The 22,081-nt window shown below is 45.2% G+C and overlaps 1 protein-coding gene across 1 annotated transcript in view; it reads right to left on the bottom strand.

Moving 5' to 3' along the window:
* Positions 1-22,081, bottom strand: part of LOC102908404 (multidrug and toxin extrusion protein 2) — a 45,341-nt gene that overhangs the window by 7,250 nt on the left and 16,010 nt on the right. The window contains exons 8-12 of the mRNA XM_006973580.4: positions 21,740-21,837; positions 9,345-9,458; positions 8,538-8,605; positions 1,845-1,953; positions 547-622 (exon numbers count right to left, since the gene is read on the bottom strand). Coding sequence (XP_006973642.1) covers positions 547-622; positions 1,845-1,953; positions 8,538-8,605; positions 9,345-9,458; positions 21,740-21,837 — 465 coding nt within the window. The remainder of the gene's footprint in view (positions 1-546; positions 623-1,844; positions 1,954-8,537; positions 8,606-9,344; positions 9,459-21,739; positions 21,838-22,081) is intronic.

The following is a 22,081-nucleotide window of genomic DNA, read 5'->3' on the forward strand; positions in this document are numbered from 1 at the left end:
GTCTCATTAAGTTGTACAAGGCAAGCTGGCCTTGAACTTGTGATCTCCCTGTCCCTGCTTCCTGAATAACGGCAATTACAGGTCTATTCCACCAGGCCAGGCTGATAATGGTTTGTTTTACTCAACAGACAATTTCTTATACATAAATAATTATGTAATTATTGTTACAGAAAACACAATAAAAGTATAAGATTGAGTCTATGACTTTTGCAAACACGACCTCAAATGGGGGGATGGCCACCATCCCTATAAGGTGTGCTGTCCTTCCTGTAAGGTGCCTGTCAGGGGGTGAGACTAGCCCATATGCTTTCTTCCGTTTCTCAGAGCAAAGCTGCACTCAGGTCTGATGAATGGCGTGGGTACTGGAAGAGGGGAGTGATTTGCACGGGCTGGCATCGTTCACCCTTACTTCTCATCTGTGCCCGCCTCTCCTTCCTGGCTGTGCTACAAGCCTTCCTGTGAAGTGAAGGGCAATGCCCCCTCATAACCAGAAGAATGCAGTGAAGAAATCCTAAGAGCAAAGACAGTTTCTGGACGTCCACCTACTTGTCATTGGTGAATATGTAGCCAACCACGTCCTTCAAGGCCGCCAGCAGAATTCCCACCAGGAGCGCACAGACACCTGGGAAATACAGAAGGAGTCACAGGAAGCAACAGTTCTCCTGAATGTGACAAAGCTTCTCATGGGAGATTTGCATGAGTCATCTGAGAAATGTAAGGATGCAGCTGGGTGCAAGGACATGCACCTGCAGACCCAGCTATGTGGGAAGTTGAGGCAGAAGGATTGCTTAAATTTGTGACCTGGGCATTCAGAACCAGCCTGGGCAATGTGGTGAAACCATGTCACAAAATCAGCGCTACAGTGTAAATAGTAATTCTTTTTTACTCTATAAGAAAAAGCCAACTAAGATCTGCTGTCTTAGGTTCCTTCTAAGGGAGTCTGTTCCTCAGAGTAGGACCCTCGGGAACATGAGGATTACATTTTGAATGTTTTTGTCCCTCTGGTACTCAGGGTGAAATTTCACTCCCAACGTAGAAGGGGAGTGACTGGATCACCAGGGCGGTGCTGCTAGGCATGCGGGTGTGTGTGTGTGTGTGTGTGTGTGTGTGTGTGTGTGTGTGTGTGTGTGTGTGTGTGTGTGTGTGTGTGTTGCTGGAGGGCTTCTCTCCAGTTTCCCCAAGCCCCGCAGTCCCACAATCCACGTATAAAATAATCACTCAGACACTTATATCACTTATAAACTGTATGGCCGTGGCAGGCTTCTTGCTAACTGTTCTTTTATCTTAAATTAACCCATTTTTATAAATCTATACCTTGCCACGTGGCTGGTGGCTTACCAGAGTCTTTACATGCTGCTTCTCCTGGCGGTGGCTGCAGTGTCTCGCCCCTCAGCCTTCCGCTTCCCAGAATTTTCCTCTCTCCTTGTCCCACCTACTTCCTGCCTGGCAACCTACTTCCTGACAGGTCATTGGCCATCAGTGTTTTATTTATATAGAGCAATATCCACAGCGTGTGTGTGTGTGTGTGTGTGTGTGTGTGTGTGTGTGTGTGTGTGTGTGTGTATGTTCTAAAAGGGCCTGACTGGGGACCTTTTCCACTTCCTTCTCTTCCATCACAAGAGTTCACATGGCTCTTCCCTTCAAGACAATCCAACATGAAGCAGATCTTGGAAGCTGAGAGCTGACTTCACCAGATAACCAGACCTGTGGTACCTAGATCCAGGGCTTGATCAGCCCTAAAAGCTGTGAGAAATAAGCTTTGCTGCTTAACAAATTTACCCATCTCAGATATTCAGCTCAGACAATACACTAAATTCAGTATGGACGCCACAGATATTGCTCACCAGCACACAGAAGAACCGTGGTACAGGAACATCGGGCCTGCTCAGCATTCCCTGCCCCCAGGGCATTGCCCACTCGGACACTGGCAGCCACACCAAAGCCAAAGGGCACCTGGGGGTGAGCAATCATAGAAACCTGAATGTTAAAGCAGTAGCATCCAACCATGTGGAGACTTCAGACAGACTTTGCAATCTAGGTTCTAGAAAGTTCTTACTACAACCGATCCGTGTGACTAGAAACAGATGGCTCAACCACCTTGAAACCCGATTTCTTCACTAGTAAGTGGTACAGTGCACCCCATAGAGCCTTAATCCAAGCAAGCCAGAGCAGAGCTGGATTCGGTGGGGGTAGGGGTGGGGTCAGTGTGGGGTAGGAAGACTTCCTTTACTAGTAAACACACAAACACTATCACAACTTAGTTTAAAATACAACCTACAAGGTCAGATTTAAGGTATATTTATCTATATACAATAGGTAAATAATTTCTAAAAGTTGAAGGAACTACGTGAAAACCACCTAGAACTTTTACTGCAGGACTCAGTGAAGGCTGGTGAAAGCGAACTCTCTAACTTCCTGAGAGTGGGATAGACAAACAGAACTGTCAACGTGATGATCTAGAGCAACCTGGGAAACCAGACTCTGAGCATGTCTGTGGGGAAAAGATCTATCTGCCGTGGGTGGCACCATTCCTTAGACTGGGTCCCCGGACTGTGTAAAAGGAGAAAGTTTTGGCTGAGTGTGGTGGCGCACGCCTTTAAGCCCAGCACTCGGGAGGCAGAGGCAGGCAGATCTCTGTGAGTTGGAGGCCAGCCTGGGCTACAGAGTGAGTTCCAGGCCAGTGCAGGCAACATAAGACCTGTCTCAAAAGTAAATGAACGGAGGGAAGAAAGGAGGGGAGGAGGGAGGGTGGGAGAGAAGGAGGGAAGGAGAAGTTGAGCACACGTGTTCATCACTGTATACATCTCAACTGTAGTATGACCGGCTGCCTTTAGCTCCTGCCCTTGGGACTTCTCTGTCATGATGGACTGTACCCCGAAACAAAAACTGTAGCCAAATTCATTCTTTCTCCCTTAGGCTGCTCTTGTTGGGGTAGTCTATCACAGCAACCAGACTCCCTTCAACTTCAAGTACCAAAGTTTGATTTTTTAATTCTTGGTTATAGAAACCCCAAGCTCTGTTTCTGTGCTCTTCTTCCTCCTCTTCCTCTTCTTCATGTTTTTTTGCTGTTCTTGTTTGAGACAGGGGTTCTCTGTGTAGCCCTGACTGTCCTGAACCTCTCTCTGTTTCCCAGACTGTCCTCGAACTCACAGAGATCCGCCTGCCTCTGCCCCCCGAATGCCAGGATTAAAGGCGTGCGCCACTTCCTGGCTGTTTCTGTGCTTCTTAAACAGACCATCAGCGAACTTCCGGCGTCATCTCTGAATCCTAAATGATCACCTCACGGCCTGACGCTGCCCTTCTACTCTGTGGGCAGCCCTGGCTACACAGACAGCTTTCGTTTGGGCTGCGTCTGCTTTGATGATTTACACGCCAGCTCTCGCGTCTCATCTCTACTGGAAGCACCGTCTCCTGGCAGCTGTCTAGTTTCTTATCATGTTGAAAATTAACTTGAGTTGGTAGAGTTATATATTAATTTTTCAGATTACTAACTTGAAAATGGAGTCGGGGAGATGGCTTAGCAGGTGAGTTCAAATCCCCGGCACCCATGTGAAAAGCCAGTCATGACCGTGCAAGCCCGGAACCCCAGCAATGTAGGGCAGGGAAAGGGACAGGAGGGTCGCTGCAGCTTGCTGGCCACGGGCCACCAGCTTGGCCCCAGGTTTGGGGGGAGGCCCTGGCTCAAGATAGAGAGTGAAAGAGTGGGACACCTGACATTCTCCCTAGCCTTCATGTGTCTGCACCTGCACACATGCACACATAGGACACACACACACACACACACACACACACACACACACACACACACACGGACACACACGGACACACACACACATACTTTTTAAAATAGGCCTGGCTGCACAGGAATATGTAGGATTTGTGCCCAAGTCTGCATAACCATCTTTTAGTTGGAGACAAATGAGCAACATGAAGAGTTCACAAGGAAACACATTATCTTGTACAAGTGATTTGTGCTAACACAGGGTGAAATTTACAAATAAAAATAAAAAACAAGCCTCAGGCTAAGTGGAATAAAATGTTTATAAATACATATTGGATATTTTAAGAAACAGATGAATATCCAGCTCATGTAGCTCCCTCCTCCACCTAAATACAACTAGTAGAGCGTGCAACTGCACACCACACTAATACTAGACTAGTAGTGTGCACCTGCACATCTCACTAACACTAGACTAGTAGAGTGTGCACCTGAACACCTCACTAACACTGAACTAGTAGAGTGTGCACCTGCACACCTAACACTGAACTAGTAGGGTGTGCACCTGCACACCTCACTAACACTGAGCTAGCAGGGTGTGCACCTGCACACCTCACTAACACTAGACTAGTAGAGCGTGTATTTGCACACCTCACTAACACTGAGCCAGTCGAGCGTGCCCCTGTGTATCTCAGTAACACCAAGCAAGCGTACCCAGCCTTGGACCAGGACAACAGGTTCCAGCATCACACACAGGGAGAAACTGTGAGCAACCACAGTGCTGTGGAATGTTAGTTTAACATTCATTTATGCTGTGGAATATCTAATGATGCAAAGATGTGCTGCATTCTTTTATGTTGCATTTGTTGAACCTGCAAAGCTGTGTTACTTTGCCTGCCTAGAACACCTGATTGGTCCAATAAAGAGCTGAATGGCCCATAGCTAGGCAGGAAGAGAAATGGTGGGCTGCCAGGCAGAGAGAATAAATAGCAGGAGAACCCTAGGCTCAAGAGAGAAGAGCTAGGAGGGAGAAAAGGAGGAGAGGAGGACGCCAGGGGCCAGCCAGCCAGTCACACACACACACACACACACACACACAACTAGCCATGGAGGAAGAAAGGAAGAAAGATGTATAGAATAAAGAAAGGTAAAAATTCCAGAGGACATAATCAATGTATTCATCCACCCATAAGCATACATGGACCAGTCATACATCACCCGAGTTCTGAGGAAAGCTGAGCACGCATCCTCCACAAAGGGGCGACAGTAAGAAAAGGCCACCTGATCTCAGCAGAAACACAGCAGATAGCTCAGGGAACAGAAAAGAGCGTTAAAGGTTTGGTTCAGTGTCCTCGGTGATAGCTGAAGATGCTGTACCACCATGAAGAAGGGGTGGAATGAGGAGACTAGTTCTCAGAAACTAAAAGCAGCCGTTGACAGATGATAAGCAGAGTGACAAAGAAATTACTGTTTATTTAGTGGGGTGGGTGGGTTGTCTGTGCACACACTGTTTTTTATTTAGTGGGGTGGGTGGGTTGTCTGTGCATGCACACGGGTGGAAGCCAGAGGTCAGCCTCAGATGCTGTTCCTCGTCTGCTGCCCACCTTGTTTCAGGGGTCACTGGAACCTGGGGCTCCAGGAATATTCCTGTCCCTACCTCCCTGCCTTGGGGATTACAAGTGCATGCCACATGCCTGACTTTATGTGTTGTGCCACTGCCCCATGGAAGAGTTGGGTCATTACTGGGACTGTATTTCTTTGTGTGATTTAAGAATCACCAACTTGAATCTGTACATATTTATAAAAGGCATATTGTTACCATCAGTTTTTTCAGATAGCCCTAAAATGTGAAAGGACAATTATGACGTACAACATCCAGTTATCAAAGGTGAGAACCTTTTTCTTGGTAAGAACAGGACATGGTTGCAGGGAGAGAAACTTAGACCGTGAACTCTGAGGTCTGTGCATGCCAGCAGGTACTCCACCTTCAGGCTACGTTCCCAGCCCTCTGTTGACTTTATTTTGAGTCAGGGTCTCACTGAGTTGCCAAGGCACCCACCCCACTTCACCTCCCCCCCCCACCGCTACACTCTAAACTCTTAGTTCCAGACATGATGTGACACATCTATAATCCCAGCACTGGAGAGGCTGAGACAGGAAGATTTTGAGTTCAAGACCAATCATGGATACACAGCAAGAGCTGTCAAAAAACAAAAACCCAGCCAGGCGGTAGTGGCACACGTCCTTAATCCCAGCACTCGGGAGGCAGAGCCAGGTGGATCTCTGTGAGTTCGAGGCCAGCCAGGTCTACAGAGCAAGATCCAGGACAGGTACCAAAACTACACAGAGAAACCCTGTCTCGAAACAAACAAACAAACAAAAACCCTACATGTCAATGTTTAAGGTACTTACTGCAAAAACTCTCTCTAGATTTATAGGCCCCAGAAGTCTTGGTGTTCATGGGTTCCCTAGTTTTTCTACCCACTCCACCCCATGTGATGAAGGTTGTTTTCAATGGCCAGTGAAGGAAGAGCCAGGCAAGTCTAGGATGCCAGGTTGTGCCTGGGCACAGCCCTTGCATGTTCCCCTTGAAAGCTCTTGGGACATGAACTCTCCTCTGTCTCCTTTGGGCCTGTCTGTTTCCAGTAACTCTCTGGGTTTTTGTTGAGAAGCAAATGCCTCAGATTCAATCTGTAACAGGCTCACCTGGAGGACTTATTTACCGTAAGAACCATAAAGAATTACTGTTTCTCCATGTCTAATTGTGTGTGTGTGTGTGTGTGTGTGTGCATGTGTATGTGTGTGCTGTGACAGAACAGGAAGTGGATGATGGTCGCAGGAGCCAGAGATGAGATGGATGATGGGAAGAGAGGATGTAAGGGATACAGACTTCATTCTGCAAGATGACAAGTTCTGGAAACGGCTGTATAATGCTGAATGTTAACAACATTAGCAAACTATAAACTGTAAGTGGCAAAGAAGGTGAATTTATGTTAGATGCGTTTACCACAATGAAAAGAAAAAAAAAATCACATGATGGCATATACCTGTAGTCCCAGCTACTCGGGACATTGAGGCAGGAGGGTCACTTAAACTCAAGAATTCAAGACCAGCCTGGAAAGATGGCAAGGCCCTGCTTCAAAATAATGAAAACAACAACAATAAATAATAACAATAATATAAAAACCTAGGAGTCCGTGACTTAACAGGTGGGAAAACAGAACCCTAAACATGAAAGAGGATTAGCAGGTTCCCACTGTTGGGCCACACAACTCCATTACCCCGTTTCAAAGCAGAAACAAAACCAGGGGCCTCCTCACCCCACACAGTCGCCATGACAGCCGAGCTTCAGGCAGCTTGTCCCTCAGTCGTCTCTCCTCTTGCCCTTCCTGCAGTCAGTCCTTTGATCCGGGTCCCTCACTCCAGAGGTCTGCAGTGACCCAGGGCCACACTGACCTCACCTCCTCCGCTGCCCCCCTTCGCTCCTGGCTCCCTCTCCACACTCCTCCTGGCCTGCTTCCTCCTGCGCCTGTGGTCGGGATTCCTTCCACTCCTACCTCTGTGGACCCGGCCTCCTCTTCAGAGTCTCTTTTCCAACATGATGAGCCAATTCTTTTTTTTTTTTTTTTTCATTTTTATTTATTTACTTGTTGAGATGAGGTCTCGTGTAGCCCATACTGGCCTCGAACTCACTATATAGCTGAGGATGATCTTGAACTCCTCATCTTCCTGCTTCTCCCTCCTGGGTGCTGATGTTACAAGTGTGTGCCACCACACTCACTTTGTCTGAAGCTGACAGTTGATTCCAGGGCTTTGGCTGTGATAAGTATTCTCAACTGCACTACATTCCTGCACTCACTTTTATGATTTTTTTTAAAAGGTATACAAAATGGCTCATAAACTGTTTGAAAACAAGAGGCAACCAGAGTATCTTGTGTCAGCATGGGGCTGCAACATTTGAAAAGCATCAAAAGATAACAGGCACCATCCGGCAGCTGTCCAAGCCAGCTTGCTGTACTGAGCCTGCTTCCCGTTTTGTATTCTGTAGCCACTCTGCTTCCTCACACTCTGTCCATCTGCGTCCCTCCTCCTGGCACCCTCCTAATTCCTCCCCTGAGTGACTCCAGCAGCCTCCTCCTGCCTCCCCAGGCCCACACACCTCTGCTCCCTGGGAGCAAATGGGCCTGCCAGCGGCTCCACCCTCCCCCAGCAGCACCAAGTAGTACCCCAACACAGAGCCTAGGTTCCACAGTCGGCTGCCAACCCTGGGCTCCCCAGGCTAGCTGCTCTCATCCTATGAGGCTCAGCTTAACCCAGGGAGCAGAAAAACACTCCTGACTACCCTGTTTAAAAGACATCCATCTCTGCTTTTATGCATCTCGGACCCTGTTTTGCTTTTTATTCGCTCATCATTACACAGGTGAGATCCTGAGACACTCAGGTTTTCCTTTGTCTCTGTCTCCTGACCCGGCCACAGGCCATAGGAGGACAGGAGCTGATCCCTCACATTCACATCCAAGTCCCAACAATAACTCCGCACTGGTTAACTGAATACACCAGGCAACCTGCTGCTTGACGCGCAGGGTCTCATTCAGTCCTCGCTTGCAGTGCGCAGCTACATGGCTACATTTCCCTCCCCTTCTTAACCAAAAAAGTGGAACACAGAAAAGTTAGGTGAGGAGCCCATGCCACACAAAGGGAAAAGAGACGATCAGGACCCAAGTCTCCCTCCCTCCCTCCCCCCCACCACTGTAAATGTGGTGACAATGGCCCGGAGGATTTACACAGAGAAAGAGCAGAGTGTCACTCATGTTCTTACCATGTAGGCAACAGACGCCAGTTCGTAGATGACAGCCTGGGCTCCCAGCTCTGTCACATTAACAAGGCCTGAAACAGCAACTCAGACAATACAAGTCAAATAGTGGACCAGAGGAGCCGTTCTTTACGGAACTAGAACACATATGTATTTGTATATAGGGGTGCATGCGTGCGTGCGTGCGTGCATTCGTGCGTGCATGTTACAAAATGCAATTGTACTATGTCCCCAGCTTCTGGCCCGTATTTTCGTTGAAAAGAAGTCAAGAATAGGCCAGATGCAAAAATCCTAGCCATCTCTTCTTGTAAGTTTTGTAGGGTAAGGTGAGGTTCCTGGGGTTGCAGGTGTCTCCGGAGTCACACGGGGAGAAGGGAGGCAGGACAGCGTGTACAGCTTTGGGGACAACTGAAGCATGTCCACAGAACATCGCCATTACTGTCTGACTATGAACATTTCCAGAAATAAGAGCAGGCTAATTACAGCTCCAGCAGAAGCACAGGTCACAGCTGGCATGGAGCCACACTCCTCTGGAAGCCTGGCCAAGCTAGCAAGGTGGACAGATAGTCAAGACACCTGGGTTCCCATTCCATGAATGAGCCTCCCTTTCCCTGTTCACAAACCACAGGGTGTAACAGAGGGAAAGCCCTGCCTCTGTGTGTGCTGACAGCTGGCTGAGGGTTCGCGCCTGCATTGCAAGCCCCTAGAGGACCCCACAAGACACCGGAGATAGAAGCAGAGCTTCCGTTTCTGGGGAAGCTCTGGACTGTAACTGCCCAGGCTGTGTGCAGGCTCCCCTGGGTGTGGACAGACCTGCAAGGAAGGTCCCAATCTCGAAGGTCCACCACTCGATGCACACCATGAACATACTGGGGATGGCCAGGCGGGTGTAGGAGCTCCACTCCTGGAGGCACTCCCTCGTCCAACCTGGAGAGGAGGCGAGAAAGCAGACACACTCACTGTACCACAGCCACCGCCTCTCACACAGAGGCGGGACACAGAGTGTCAGGGAAGACCACAGCTGGGGAAGGAAGGGACCAAGCTGGCAATGTGAGGGGCTGTCTCCACAACCAAATACATAAACAAACATCCACAGTGAGCTACCAGCTGGTGCCAACCATTAGGCTATCAACAGCACCCTTCACCCACAACAAAGAAAAGTAGAAAATAATAAAGATTGACAGATACAGAGAAATAGAAATCCTTGTATGCTGTTATTAAGAACATTTAAAAAAAAAAAAAAAGGAGATTCTTCTAGAAGTCAATGGTGTGATAACTGCGCGTGATTCAGCGATTTTCTTCTGGGTATAGAACCAAAAGTTAAATGAGATTTGGGGCAGAAGAGCGGTTGGTATGTCCCTGTTCACACCATCGTTTACACCACAGCCCAAGTGCGCTGGATAGTTTTATGACACAAGCTAAAGTCATCTGAGAGGAGAGAACCTCAATTAAGAAAATACCTCCAGAAGATCTGGTTGTAGATAGGCACTTTCTTAATTAGTGATCGATGGGAGAGGGCCCAGGGAGGGCCCAGCCCATTGTGGGTGGTGCCATCCCTGGGCTGGTGGTCCTGGGTTCCATAAGAAAGCAGGCTGAGCAAGCCATGAGGAGCAAGCCAGTAAGCAGCACCCCTCCATGGCCTCTGCATGAGCTCCTGCCTCCAGGGTCCTGCCCTGCTTGAGTTCCTGTCCTGACTTTCTTTGATGATGAACAGTGGTATGGAAGTGTAAGCCAGATAAACCCTGTCCTCCCCAAGGTGCTTTTTCATCATAGTGTTTCATGGCAGCAATAGAAACCCTGACTAAGACAAGCAAGCCAAATCATCTTCAACAGCAAGTGGAAAACCAATGTTCACACAAACAATGTAAGATCCTCTCACAAAGGAAGGAAATCCTCCTGAAATAAGCAAATTACAAAATGACCCATATTGCGTAGGCCCAATGCCAGGAGGAATTGGCAGTGACCAGAGTGATAGAAATGGGTAGGCTGGTAAGTGTGAGGTAGGAGTTGGGAGGGAAGGCCAGGGAGCTGCTGCATAATGGATACAGCCTTTCAACTCTGTAAGATGAAAGGTTTTAAAGACTGGAGGTGCTATGGTTTGAGTGTGTACCCCAAGCTCATGTGATAGAAACGTAACCCCCAAAGTCATAGAGATTTTGCGAGAGAGAGTGAGAGCAAGCAGGCAAGGAGAGCGAGCTTCCTTCTTCCATGCCCTTTGTATAGGCTGCCAGGAGAAGGTGTGACCCAGAGTAAAAGTGGGTCTTCCCATCTCAAAAGATCTAGATGAAAAGTGGATTTCTCCTCCTAAAAAGATCTGAATTAAAAGTGGGTCCTCCCACTTCAAATAATCTAATTAAATTAATTAATAATTTAATTAAGAAAAAAAACCCTCACATATGTACCCAGCCACTTGGGTTTTAGTTAATTCTGTATGTAGTCATGTTGACAACCAGGAACAGCCACCACACACTTCCAAGTGATCACTACTCTTAGGTAACATCCAAGGCTATAGAAATGGTTGAAACACCAGACAACGTGTTCAGAAGTGTATTAGTAAAAACAATAATGATTTCAAAGAAGAAAGCAAACAGATTTATGAAGTGAGGGGACAAATTCTATATATGGACAAGGAAGTCAGCCACATAGAAGAGAAGGTCGATGACAAAGATGAGAAATTCAGGGAAGAAATTTAAAGTTTGAAAATAAAAATTCAAGAAGAAACATTAGGAGTAAAAACGCCACTTAATCGAGTGAAAAACACAATTTCAAAATCACCAATAGAGCAGTTCAAGCTCTATCAGGGGTGAAAGATGAGGTCAAGGGGAGGGTTGGTCATCAGCTCCGTGGAATCCAGCAAGGCCTGAGCGATGGGCCTCTGGGCATGCCTGTGGGGGTTAGTTTGGTTAGGCTGAGTTGGGAAGACCAACTGTGGGTGGCGACCCTCCCAGTCTTCAATGCTGGAGTGTATAAAATGGAGAGTGAGCTGCACAGCATTGTGGACTCGGTACTGTCCGCGCTCATTACTCACTGAGTGCGGAGCTGATGTGCCCAGCTGCCCCCAGCTCCTTCCAGTTCACCATAACGAGCTGTGTTCTTGAACTGTGAACTGGAATAAACCCTTTCTCCCACATGCTGCTTTCCTTGAGGTATCTTATCACAGCAATGGGAAAAGAAATGAGACTGATTAACGTTTCTTAAAAAGCATGAGCCTAACTTCCAGGGATTCTGTGATGTAAGTGATCGAGCCCAAAAGTCTGTGGGAAAGAAAATGAGTGAAAATTAAAGGCACAAATGCTGTGAGATGTTCTGTATGACAAATGTGTTGCTCTGATTGGTTAGTAAATAAAACACTGATTGGCCAGTAGTCAGGCAGGAGGAAGTATAGGCGGGACAAGGAGGAGAAGAATTCTGGGAAGTGGAAGGCTGAGTCAGAGTCACTGCCAGCCGCCGCCATGAAAAGCTGCTTGTGAAGATGCCAGTAAGCCATGAGCCACGTGGCAAGGTACAGATTTATGGAAATGGATTAATTTAAGCTATAAGAACAGTTAGCAAGAAGCCTGCCATGGCCATACAGTTTGTAAGCAATGTAAGTCTCCATGTTTACTTGGTTGGGTCTGAGCGGCTGTGGGACTGGCAGGTGAGAGAGATTTGTCCTGACTGTGGGCAAGGCTAGAAAACTCTAGCTACACACAAAGCTGGGCAGGTGGCTCAGAAGTTAAGGTGTGTGTCATGCAGATAAGGGAACCAAAACCCAGATCCCCAGAACTCATGGACATGCCAGGTGGGTATCAGAAGACAGAGACAAGTGATCCTTGATGCAAGCTGACTGGGAAGACCATGCTGGCTGGTTTTATGTCCCTTGACACAAGCTAGAGTCATCTTAGAGAAGGTAGCCTTCAGTTGAGAAAACATCTTCTTAAGATCAGGCTTTAGGGGGCTGGAGAGTTGGTTTAGTGGTTAAGAGCACTGGCTATTCTTCCAGAGGACCTGAGTTCAATTCCCAGCACCCACATGGCAACTCACAGCTATCTGTAACTCCAGTTCCAGAGGACCCAACATCCTCACACAGACATACATGCAGGCAAAACACCAATGTACATAAAATAAAAATTTAAAAATAATAATAAAAAGAAAGATTGGGCTTTAGGCAAGCCTGTAGGGCATTTTTCTTAATTTGTGATTCATGGGGGAAGGACATTATGGGTGAGGCCACCCCTGGGCTGGCCCACCAAACAACAGTAAAGGACATGGCCCAAATACTTTGATCAAATTAAGTAAGCTTTATTTTCTGACAGAGCTATCTCCCTAAAGTGGAGCTTGAGAAAACAGCCCCAAACACAGGAGGTGGGGTTTATATTAGCCCCCCAACTGCAGGCTGGGGTTCTTCAAGGGTGTTGGTTACATGGGAACTTAGCAGAACATTTCAAAATTATTTGGCAGAACATCTTACTAGGGTGGAGGTTAGGGTATAGGGTGTAGAAAATGTCAAATTCCAGAAAATGGGTCAAGACATGGTCAAACCCAAGTTTTACAGAAAACAGGAATGAACTAATTTTGACCTTGTAACAAGGTGGCTTTTAATCTTAAAATGGAGTCAGGCTGGTCCATCACTGGTGGCCCTGGGTTCTATAAGAGAAAGCAGGCTGAGCAAGCCATGGGGAGCAAGCCAGTAAGCAGCACCCCTCCATGGCCTCTGCATCAGCTCCTGCCTCCAGGGTCTTGCACTGTTTGAGTTCCTGCCCTGACTTCCTTAGATGATGAACTGTGATGTGGAAGAACAAGCTGAGTAAACTCTTTTCTCTCTAAGTTGCTTTGGTCATGGTGTTTCATCACAGCAATAGTGACCCTATCTAGGACAAAGCCTAAACCATATAAACAAGCTCCAAGTCCAAGAGACCCTGCCTCAAAGGAATAAGATGCAAGAGTGACTGAGGAAGATTCTCTACGTCAACCTTGAGCTTCACAAACACACACTGTGCCCAAGCACATCTGAAAACACAGACATGCACACACCATATATATAAACACATGAAAAAGGAAAAAAGCGTACAGAAAATCTATTCAATAAAGTTACAGTAGGAAATGTCCCAAATGTAAGCAAAGAGGTAGCCATTCAAGAGCAAACATACATCTAGAAGCCCAAACAGACAAACCTGAGAAGAACCCTTCCACACTCCACAGTGGACCGCCCAAGACTACAAAATGAAGAAATCTTAAAGTCTGTAAGGACAAAAAGCCTCCTTGTAAAGGCAATCCCAACAGAATAACATCTAACCTCTCAGTAAAAATCCTAAAAGTCAGGAAAGTAGAGTGATTTTATACAGAGAGACAGAGAGAGATACAGAGAGATGACAGAGACAGAGAGGTAGGAGAGGAGAATGAGAGAGAGAGAGACCCATGAGAAAGTAACTACCATCAAGCAAGCTTACTACATAAGGCAAGGTTATCTTTTAAAACCAAAATGAAGTGGGGCTGAGGCTGTAGCTCAGTCGGTAAAGTACTTGCCTAGAATTCAAGGTTCAGTTCCCAGAACACATAAGCAAGGCATTGTGGCACATGCCTATGATCCCAGCAATCAGGAGGTGGAGGGAGGCAAGGAGAATCAGAAAATTAAGGCTTCCTAGGATATATGAGACTTTCTATTTCAAATAAATAGAGAAATAAAGCTATTGGGGGGGAGGACAGACTAAAGCAATTCATGACCACTGCCAACACTGTAGAAGATACTTAGAGGTAGCTCACACACAAAAGAAAAAGCAAGGCAATCTCAATCATGAGACCACAGGGAAAAAACTCAATGAACAGATAAACAAAGAAGAACTGGGAAATAATCATGCCCCATTCAAAAAGGCATCCAGCCCCTAATATGAATACATGAATAAGATGATCATAAAAAAGGAGAAAAGAATAAAAATAAATAACCAGTCCTACCAAGAAAAAAGTCACAGAAATCAGCAAACCCCTCTAAGCAATAGCTCTGAGTGTGAATGGTCTTGACTCTTCAGTTAAAAGATCCTTTAGTACAGTTTCTCATATTAGAGTGACCCACAACTATAAAGTTATTTTCATTGCTACCTCATAACTGTAATTTTGCTACTGTTATGAATCATAATGTAAACATCTGTGCTTTCTGATGGTCTTAGGTGACCCCTGTGAAAGAGTCATTCGACCCCAAAAGGAGTCGTGGCACACAGGTTATGAGAACCATATAGAGTATCTATCTGATCGGCTTAAAAATAACAGTTAATTACTTGTTATCCACAAGAAGCACTCTTCACTGGTAAAGACACACTCACTAAACTCGAAGGGGCAGAAGAAATAAACCAACCAAACAGAAGCTGAGACACATGAAGGCAGCTGTGCTCAGATATGGACTTCGAACAGACGCAGCTGCCAGCAGAATGACCCATTAAGAGGACGACATAATAACCATACCCACTTAACACTGGGGCCCCAATTACATGAACACCATAAAGGCACACTGTGGACACACTAGTCCGGATTCCGTACTGTTGGGTGATTTCACTACTTTCCTCTCATAAACAGATGGACCATCTAGACCAGGGGTTCTCAACCTGTGGGTCATACCATCAGAAAACACATATTTCCAATGGTTTTGGGAAACTTCAACTAAAAATTTATTTTCATTGCTACTTCATAATTGTAATTTTGCTACTGAGAAGACCACCGGAAATATGTCAATATTAAGAGAAACAACAGAAAGTATATGAAGACCTGGAGAATGAATGGAATGCCATTGAAGAAATCAGGAAAGAAATTGTGAGATATGTGTCTGTGAGTGCAGGCATGCCACAACACGTATGTGGAGGTCAAAGGGCAGCTTTCAGGAGTTAGTTCTCCACATATGCCTGGGGTTCTGGAGCTCGAACTCGGGTAGTTGGCTTGTGGGGAAGTGCTGTTACTCGCTGGACCATCTTGCCAGCCCATTCTTTCTACACCTTAAAAAAAAAAAAAAATCCTGTAATTTCTCCTATCAACCTAAAATTAAAACACAGTTTCTCCTTTATCTTTTTCCTTTGCATTCCACTCTGGTGCAAAGGAACAAATCTATTAGTACACAAAGCACTGCCAGCCTCCTTGGAGACCCTAAAACAAGTGGTATTTAACAGAAGGCTGTTACTCTGTTCTTACAAAGTGTTTACCTCTGGGTAGGAACCCTTATTGCAGACATTCGCTGCAATATCTCTCCAGAGACAACTCAGGATAGAGTCTGGGAACACCAGCACTACAGAGGGACAGGAGAGTAAGACCACGCTTTAGGTGCAGGACATAGAGAGATCACACTGGAACTGTACTGTTAAAGATCCAAGATCATTTTCTTCATTTTGACTTGGAAAACAATCTGAAATGACTAAGAACTGAGGCCAGACAAGAGGGAGTTAATGCATGGTCCTTATGTTCAGCTGCAAGGCTGCAGAGCCAACTGAGAAGTTCTCTCAGCTTTCACTTATCTGTGTCAGCTTTTAAAAGTGAAATGGATACAAACGAAAGGCTAGAAGAAAAGCTGGGTGAAGGGACCTAAAAGTGTTCTTATTTGAAGCACTTTTCACAGATTCATTTTGTTTTAAAACCTGAATACTTGTTGCCAGCAATGAAAGGGGTGTGTGTGTGTGTAAAAAAGAGGGGGGCGGAAGAAAGAGGGAGAGAGACTGGATCTTCACAAGTAGACTAAAATGCAAGCTCTGTACCTGCCCCTGTACAAAAATCTACTCAAAATGGATAAAAGACATTCATGCAAGACATGACACCAAGAAACCACTAGAGAAAAGGACTGAAAGAGGTCAGCTTAGACAAGGACTTCCTGCAAAGAACTCCAATGGCTCAAGAAAGAAGAGAAAGATTGGCAAATGGGATTGTATGAAACTGGAAAACCCCACACAGCAAAGGGAATGACTGCCAGAGTGAACAGGCTGTCTTTAAAGTGGGAGAGAAACATCTTTGCCTGCTATTCTTCTGATAGTAAACCAATATCCAGAATACATAAAGAAGACAAGGAGCTGAGAGCAATTAATCCAATCAGTTGACAGGTAAATGAATTCGGTAGCTCTCAAAGAAGAGCGTGGCCAGCAAATGTATGAAAAACTGGGACAACGTCAGCCACCAAGGAAACACAAACCAAAACTCCAGATTTACCTCATGCCAATCAAATGCCTGGCATTCAGAAAACAAGCAATTAATGACTGCCAGCGAGAATGCGAGGGGAAAGGAACTTTATATCCTGCTGGTGGAAATGCAAGTCAGTATGGTGGGGCCTCAACATCTAACCACAGGAGGACATACGATCTGGCTCTAGCACTCCTGGGCTACACTCAAAGGAAACAGTCAGTTTGCAATAGAGAGACCTGCACACTTATGATTATTGTGACATTATTCACGAGTTACAGTATGGGATCAGCATAAACGTCTATCAACAGATGAAACAGTAAAGAAATGTGGTACATGTACACAGTGGAGTTTTGCTGGGAGCCATGTGACTTCTTCGGGGGACAAGGCCTGAGAACAGCATGAACAAGTTCTCCTTGTGGCAAGACCCTGGAGTGTTTGACCCACTTGGGGCAAGTCTGATGGATTGTTCACTGTATAACTCTGGGCATGACCCCAGAAGCATATTGCTACCTGCTCTCCTTGCTTTCTTTATACAAATCATGTTGCTGGCTGCCTCTAGTTCCACTTTCTTAAAGCTATGGATGAAACAGCTACTGCATTAGGAAAACTTCCCCCTGATGACTCTCCTCTGGGTGAACCAGAGGGGATGTTGTTAAAAATATACAGTGGACCGGTTTCAGCTCCTAAAGCCTTTGATGTTTCAAGTGTGACCAGGAATTCAGGATTGTTAAGAACAGGATGTTGCCTCTCCAAAACACCTTGTGACTAGTCTGAAAGAGTCACAGTAGTTCATGACATTACACATTTGCATAACTGTTCTGGAGAGAATGATTTTAGCTACAAGAGTCTAGGAGAAATGCTAATAAATAGATGATATCAGGAGTTAATGGGAACAGTCTATGAACAGGGAATGAAGCAGAGTCATGGAAATCCACAAGCCCTCACTTCTAAGAGCTGTGCCAATACTGTAGAAAGTTGAGAGGGAGGAGACATGAGAACAAAAGATAAGCAGTTCCAGCTATTAAGAGCAAGCTTTTAATTATGTAGTGTACAGGGTGATAGAGAACCTGGTATATCCCCATAGGAGACAGAGTAGTACAGAATGAAGAGTGAATTGACTAAGCCTTGGCTGATGAGTTAATTGTGAGAAGTTAGATTTGACTAGAGGCAAACATTAACCACTAGAGGCGAAATTCTCTTTCCCTTTGCATGATGTTGTAACCGCAAATGCTACCAACTGAGCACACTGTTCTACCTGTAGGTGTGCCTAGTTAGATAACTTTCTTTACCGCTTGCAACATTTCTTATGCTCCTTACATTAAAGCTATGAATCAAGTAGGTAATGGTTACCGGTGGGAAAGTTGGGGGACGGAAGGGGAATGAGGTAAAGGAGCAAACTGGCAATTATTGTAACCATTGTTAGAAACATAAGGAAACAAATCTGATTGTAAGACTGTCCATGCAAACTATTGAAACTGTATAAATAAAAAGGATAGGGCTATCCAGGCTATCGGGGCTATCCAGGCTATCTGGGCTATCCGGGCTATCCCAGGCCACTTGTGTGAAACAGGTGGTCATAGTTTCTTCGCTGGGCCAACTTCACACATCTGTCCCAGGTCACTGGACCTGTTGGGGATTAGAAGTTAGTCTTCCAACAGAGATCCGTTTTGCCATAAAGAAGAAAAGAAATTACATTGTTCCCTCCCCCCCAAAAAATGGATGGACCTGGAGATTATCACATAAAGTGCTAGAAAGTAGAAGAGGGACTAGTTGGGAGGAGGAAGGCACTCAGCAGGAGGGGAGCTACACATGGTTTACAGGCACACACAGTACATGTACATATGTACACACGTACACATGGAATACACAGGTATACATGGTACTCACAATACATGTTATACATAGTACACAAATATATACACATACACATGGTATACATGATACATGGTACACAAATACACATACACATGGAATACACATACAAATGTACACATGGTATACAGGCACACACAGTACATGTATATATGTACACATAGTATATATAGTACACATATACACGGTACACACAGTATACACAGGTACACATGGTACTCATGATACATGTTACGCATCATATGCAAATATATACACGTACATGTGGTATACATGGTACACAAATGCACATTGTACACATGAAACACACATACACATGGTACACATGTACACATGGTACACAAATACACATGTACACAATGACACATGAACACATGGTATAAATGATACAAAGTACACATGGTACACAGGGTATACACAGCACACAGGGTACACATATATACACATGGTACACACAGTTCATAAGACCCATTATTTGTATAAGTTATACATTAATAAAACATGAGTGGAAACAGGAAGCAAGTAGAAGACCCTGGGTTCAGGCACCAGTACTTGGGGAAGGGAGGATGGGAAAGAATGAATCCCATTTTTAACACTAAAAGGAAGAAAATTCTCAGGAGTAAATCTAACCAAGGAGGCAATGATCTCTACAATGGAACTTGGGGGCTGTGGGGAGTGGGAGGGGGGAACCAATGACAAATAAACGGAAGATCTCTGTGTTCTTGGACCTGAAGAATCAAGATGTCAAAATGTTCACAATACCCAATGTTAGCTAACAATCACTGTCAAAATGCCGGTATCATTTGTCACAAAAAAAATAGAAAAACGTTACAGAAACCCAAATGCTGAAGAACCCAAACAATCTTGAAAAATAACAAAGATGGACACATCCTGACTTCAACCCGTGTTTCAAAGCCACCATAACTCAAACTGTGTCACTACCACAAAAACAGGTAGAGTCAACCAATCTCCACCAAAAGCTCCGGGATACAAAACCAGGAAAGGGCGATCTTCTTCAGCAGTGTTGAGAACCCTGGATCGCTCCAGGAAAAAGACAAGCTGACTCAGGATCATTTTAGATAAGATTTTAAAATTTAGACTTAAAAATTTTAAACACTGTACCATACACAAAACTCAACTCAAAATGGATTCAGACTTATTATGATCTCAAAATCATAGAAGAAATCACAGGGAGAGAGGCCATGGTACTGGTACTGGCAATGACTTTTTGCCTACAACACCAAAGAACAGGCAATATTAGAAAAAGTAACCAAGAAGAACAGCATAAAACTAAAATAAAAGACCAACCCACAGAATGGAAGGAAATAGCTACAAACCATGTATCCAATAAGGGGTTTAAATCAAAATATATAACTTATACAACTCAATAAGAAAAAAACAAAGGACTTGGGTAGACATTTCTGAAAAGAAAAAGAAAAGAAAGCATCAAAGTGGTCAACTGGTACTCTGTCATGTGCTCTGCAGTTGGGGAGATGGATATTAGTAAGTGCTTGTCCCACAAGCAGGAGGACCCGAGTTCAGATCCCCAAGATCCATGCAGACACCAGTGTTCACCAGCAATCCCAACACAGGGAGACAGATGGGAGACCTGGGGCTTGGTGGCCAGCCAGTGTAGCTGAATCAGTGAGCTCTAGGTTCACAGAGAGACTCTCAAACAATGAGATGGAAAGCAATTGATGAAGACATTAGATGTCACTTCTGGCCTCCAAATACACACGTACACACGTGCACATGCACACACATCACTAATCATCAAGGAAGTGCTAATGAAAGCCATATCTCAAACCTGTCACACAGGATAATTACTAAAAAAAAAAGGAATCAACGGTGGATGGCAGCATGGATGAAACCAGGATACACCTGTTAAGTGAGACAGCCCAAGACATAGATAAATAATACTACATGATCTTTTTATGTGGACTCTGAAAAAGTAGAACTCATACAAAGAGCAAAAGGCTGGTTACTAAGGATCAGGTGGTGGAGGGAATCAGTGAGATCAGTCACATGATGGAAACTTCTGGAGATCTAAAGAACAACCTGAGGAACATAGTAAATCCACTGTGTACCTCAAGTCTGCCAAGAGAAACCACAAGAACCGTCCTTGCCACACACAGAGCGGTGGCTATGCAAGGTGCTTGGCACATGAGTTAGCTTTGCAGCAGTAATCATGTCATAACATACATGTATGCCAAAACACCATGGTGGGCTATCACAGAGGTGTGTGCCTGTAATCCCGGCTGTTGGGAAGGCTGAGATGGGGGGTCACAAACTTGAAGCTATCCTGGGCAACTAGCAAGACCCTGTCTCAAAATTTAAAAACAAAAGAGCAGTAGGGGTGCAGGTCAATAGAAGAGCACTTGCCTAGTATGTCTGAGAGCCTGGGTCTCATCCTCAGGACCACCAAACAAACCAAACTACCACAGTAAAAATCACAGCCACAGTCACACCTTAAATAGATACTAGTTTTATCAGCTTTGCCTCAGCAAAGCTGTAAAAAGAAGAAAAAAAGGAGAAGGAGGAGAAGAAAGGAAGGAAGGAAGGAAGGGAGGGAGGGAGGGAGGGAGGGAGGGAGGGAGGGAGGGAGGGAGGGAGGGAAAAGAAAGAAAGAAAGGAAGGAAGAAAGAAAAAGAGAAAGAAAGAAAGAAAAAAGGAGAAAGAAAGGAAGGAAGGAAGGAAGGAAGGAAGGAAGAAAGAAAGAAAGAAAGAAAGAAAGAAAGAAAGAAAGAAAGAAAGAAAGAAAGAAAGAAAGAGAAAGAAAGAAAAGAAAAGAAATCCAGTTAAGCCTGTGGGTGTCTACTCAAGGGTTCTGGGCTCCTCAATTAGCTAGTCAGAGAGCAATCTGTTCTCTTGAGTTGATACGACAGTAATCTAACTTCCCTTCAGCTGAATAGCATGATTTTCCAGAAACAGGATTTCATATTAGTAGTTTTAATTCATTAAATATTAAAACTATAACTGCAACTTAAAACCCAGTATCTACTACAGTGTTCTATGAACAAAGGGTTATTTTGGTAACTACACAAACACAAAATCACACACTGTCCCTAGTAACTTTTGTATTTTCGGTAACAGATGTTTTCTCTATTTTGAGATTTCCTAAGAGATAAAAATAAAACAAACCCAACTTCTATGAGGTAAAGACATTCAAAAGGCTCCACTGTGCAACACCAGGACACAGGGTCACGAACCTCCCCAGGTGAGGACGTGGATCCTCTTCCACCACACATAGAGGAAAAGCAGGGCAGACAGGAAGAACTGGGAGGTGGTGTTGGCCCAGGCTGATCCTCTGCAGGAGAAAAGGTGAGGTTAGCTCACGACAGACTGCCTTTGACAGGCTTTGGCTGGCAGCGAGCTTGGGGTGCCTCTGCTGCCTTCCTTTTGTGTGATGGCTGAGTCCATGTGGAATAGGCTTGTTTGTCTCCATGGAGATGGATCCACTGTCCATCCGTGTGACACTGAAGGGCTCGAAGCTGTGTTGCCATCCCACGAGCCACCAACCTTAAACAAGCCCCAAGTAAGCACTTCTTAGA

This window comes from Peromyscus maniculatus, chromosome 8, assembly GCF_049852395.1.
Source record: "Peromyscus maniculatus bairdii isolate BWxNUB_F1_BW_parent chromosome 8, HU_Pman_BW_mat_3.1, whole genome shotgun sequence".
In the NCBI taxonomy this organism is placed as follows: Eukaryota; Metazoa; Chordata; class Mammalia; order Rodentia; family Cricetidae; genus Peromyscus; species Peromyscus maniculatus.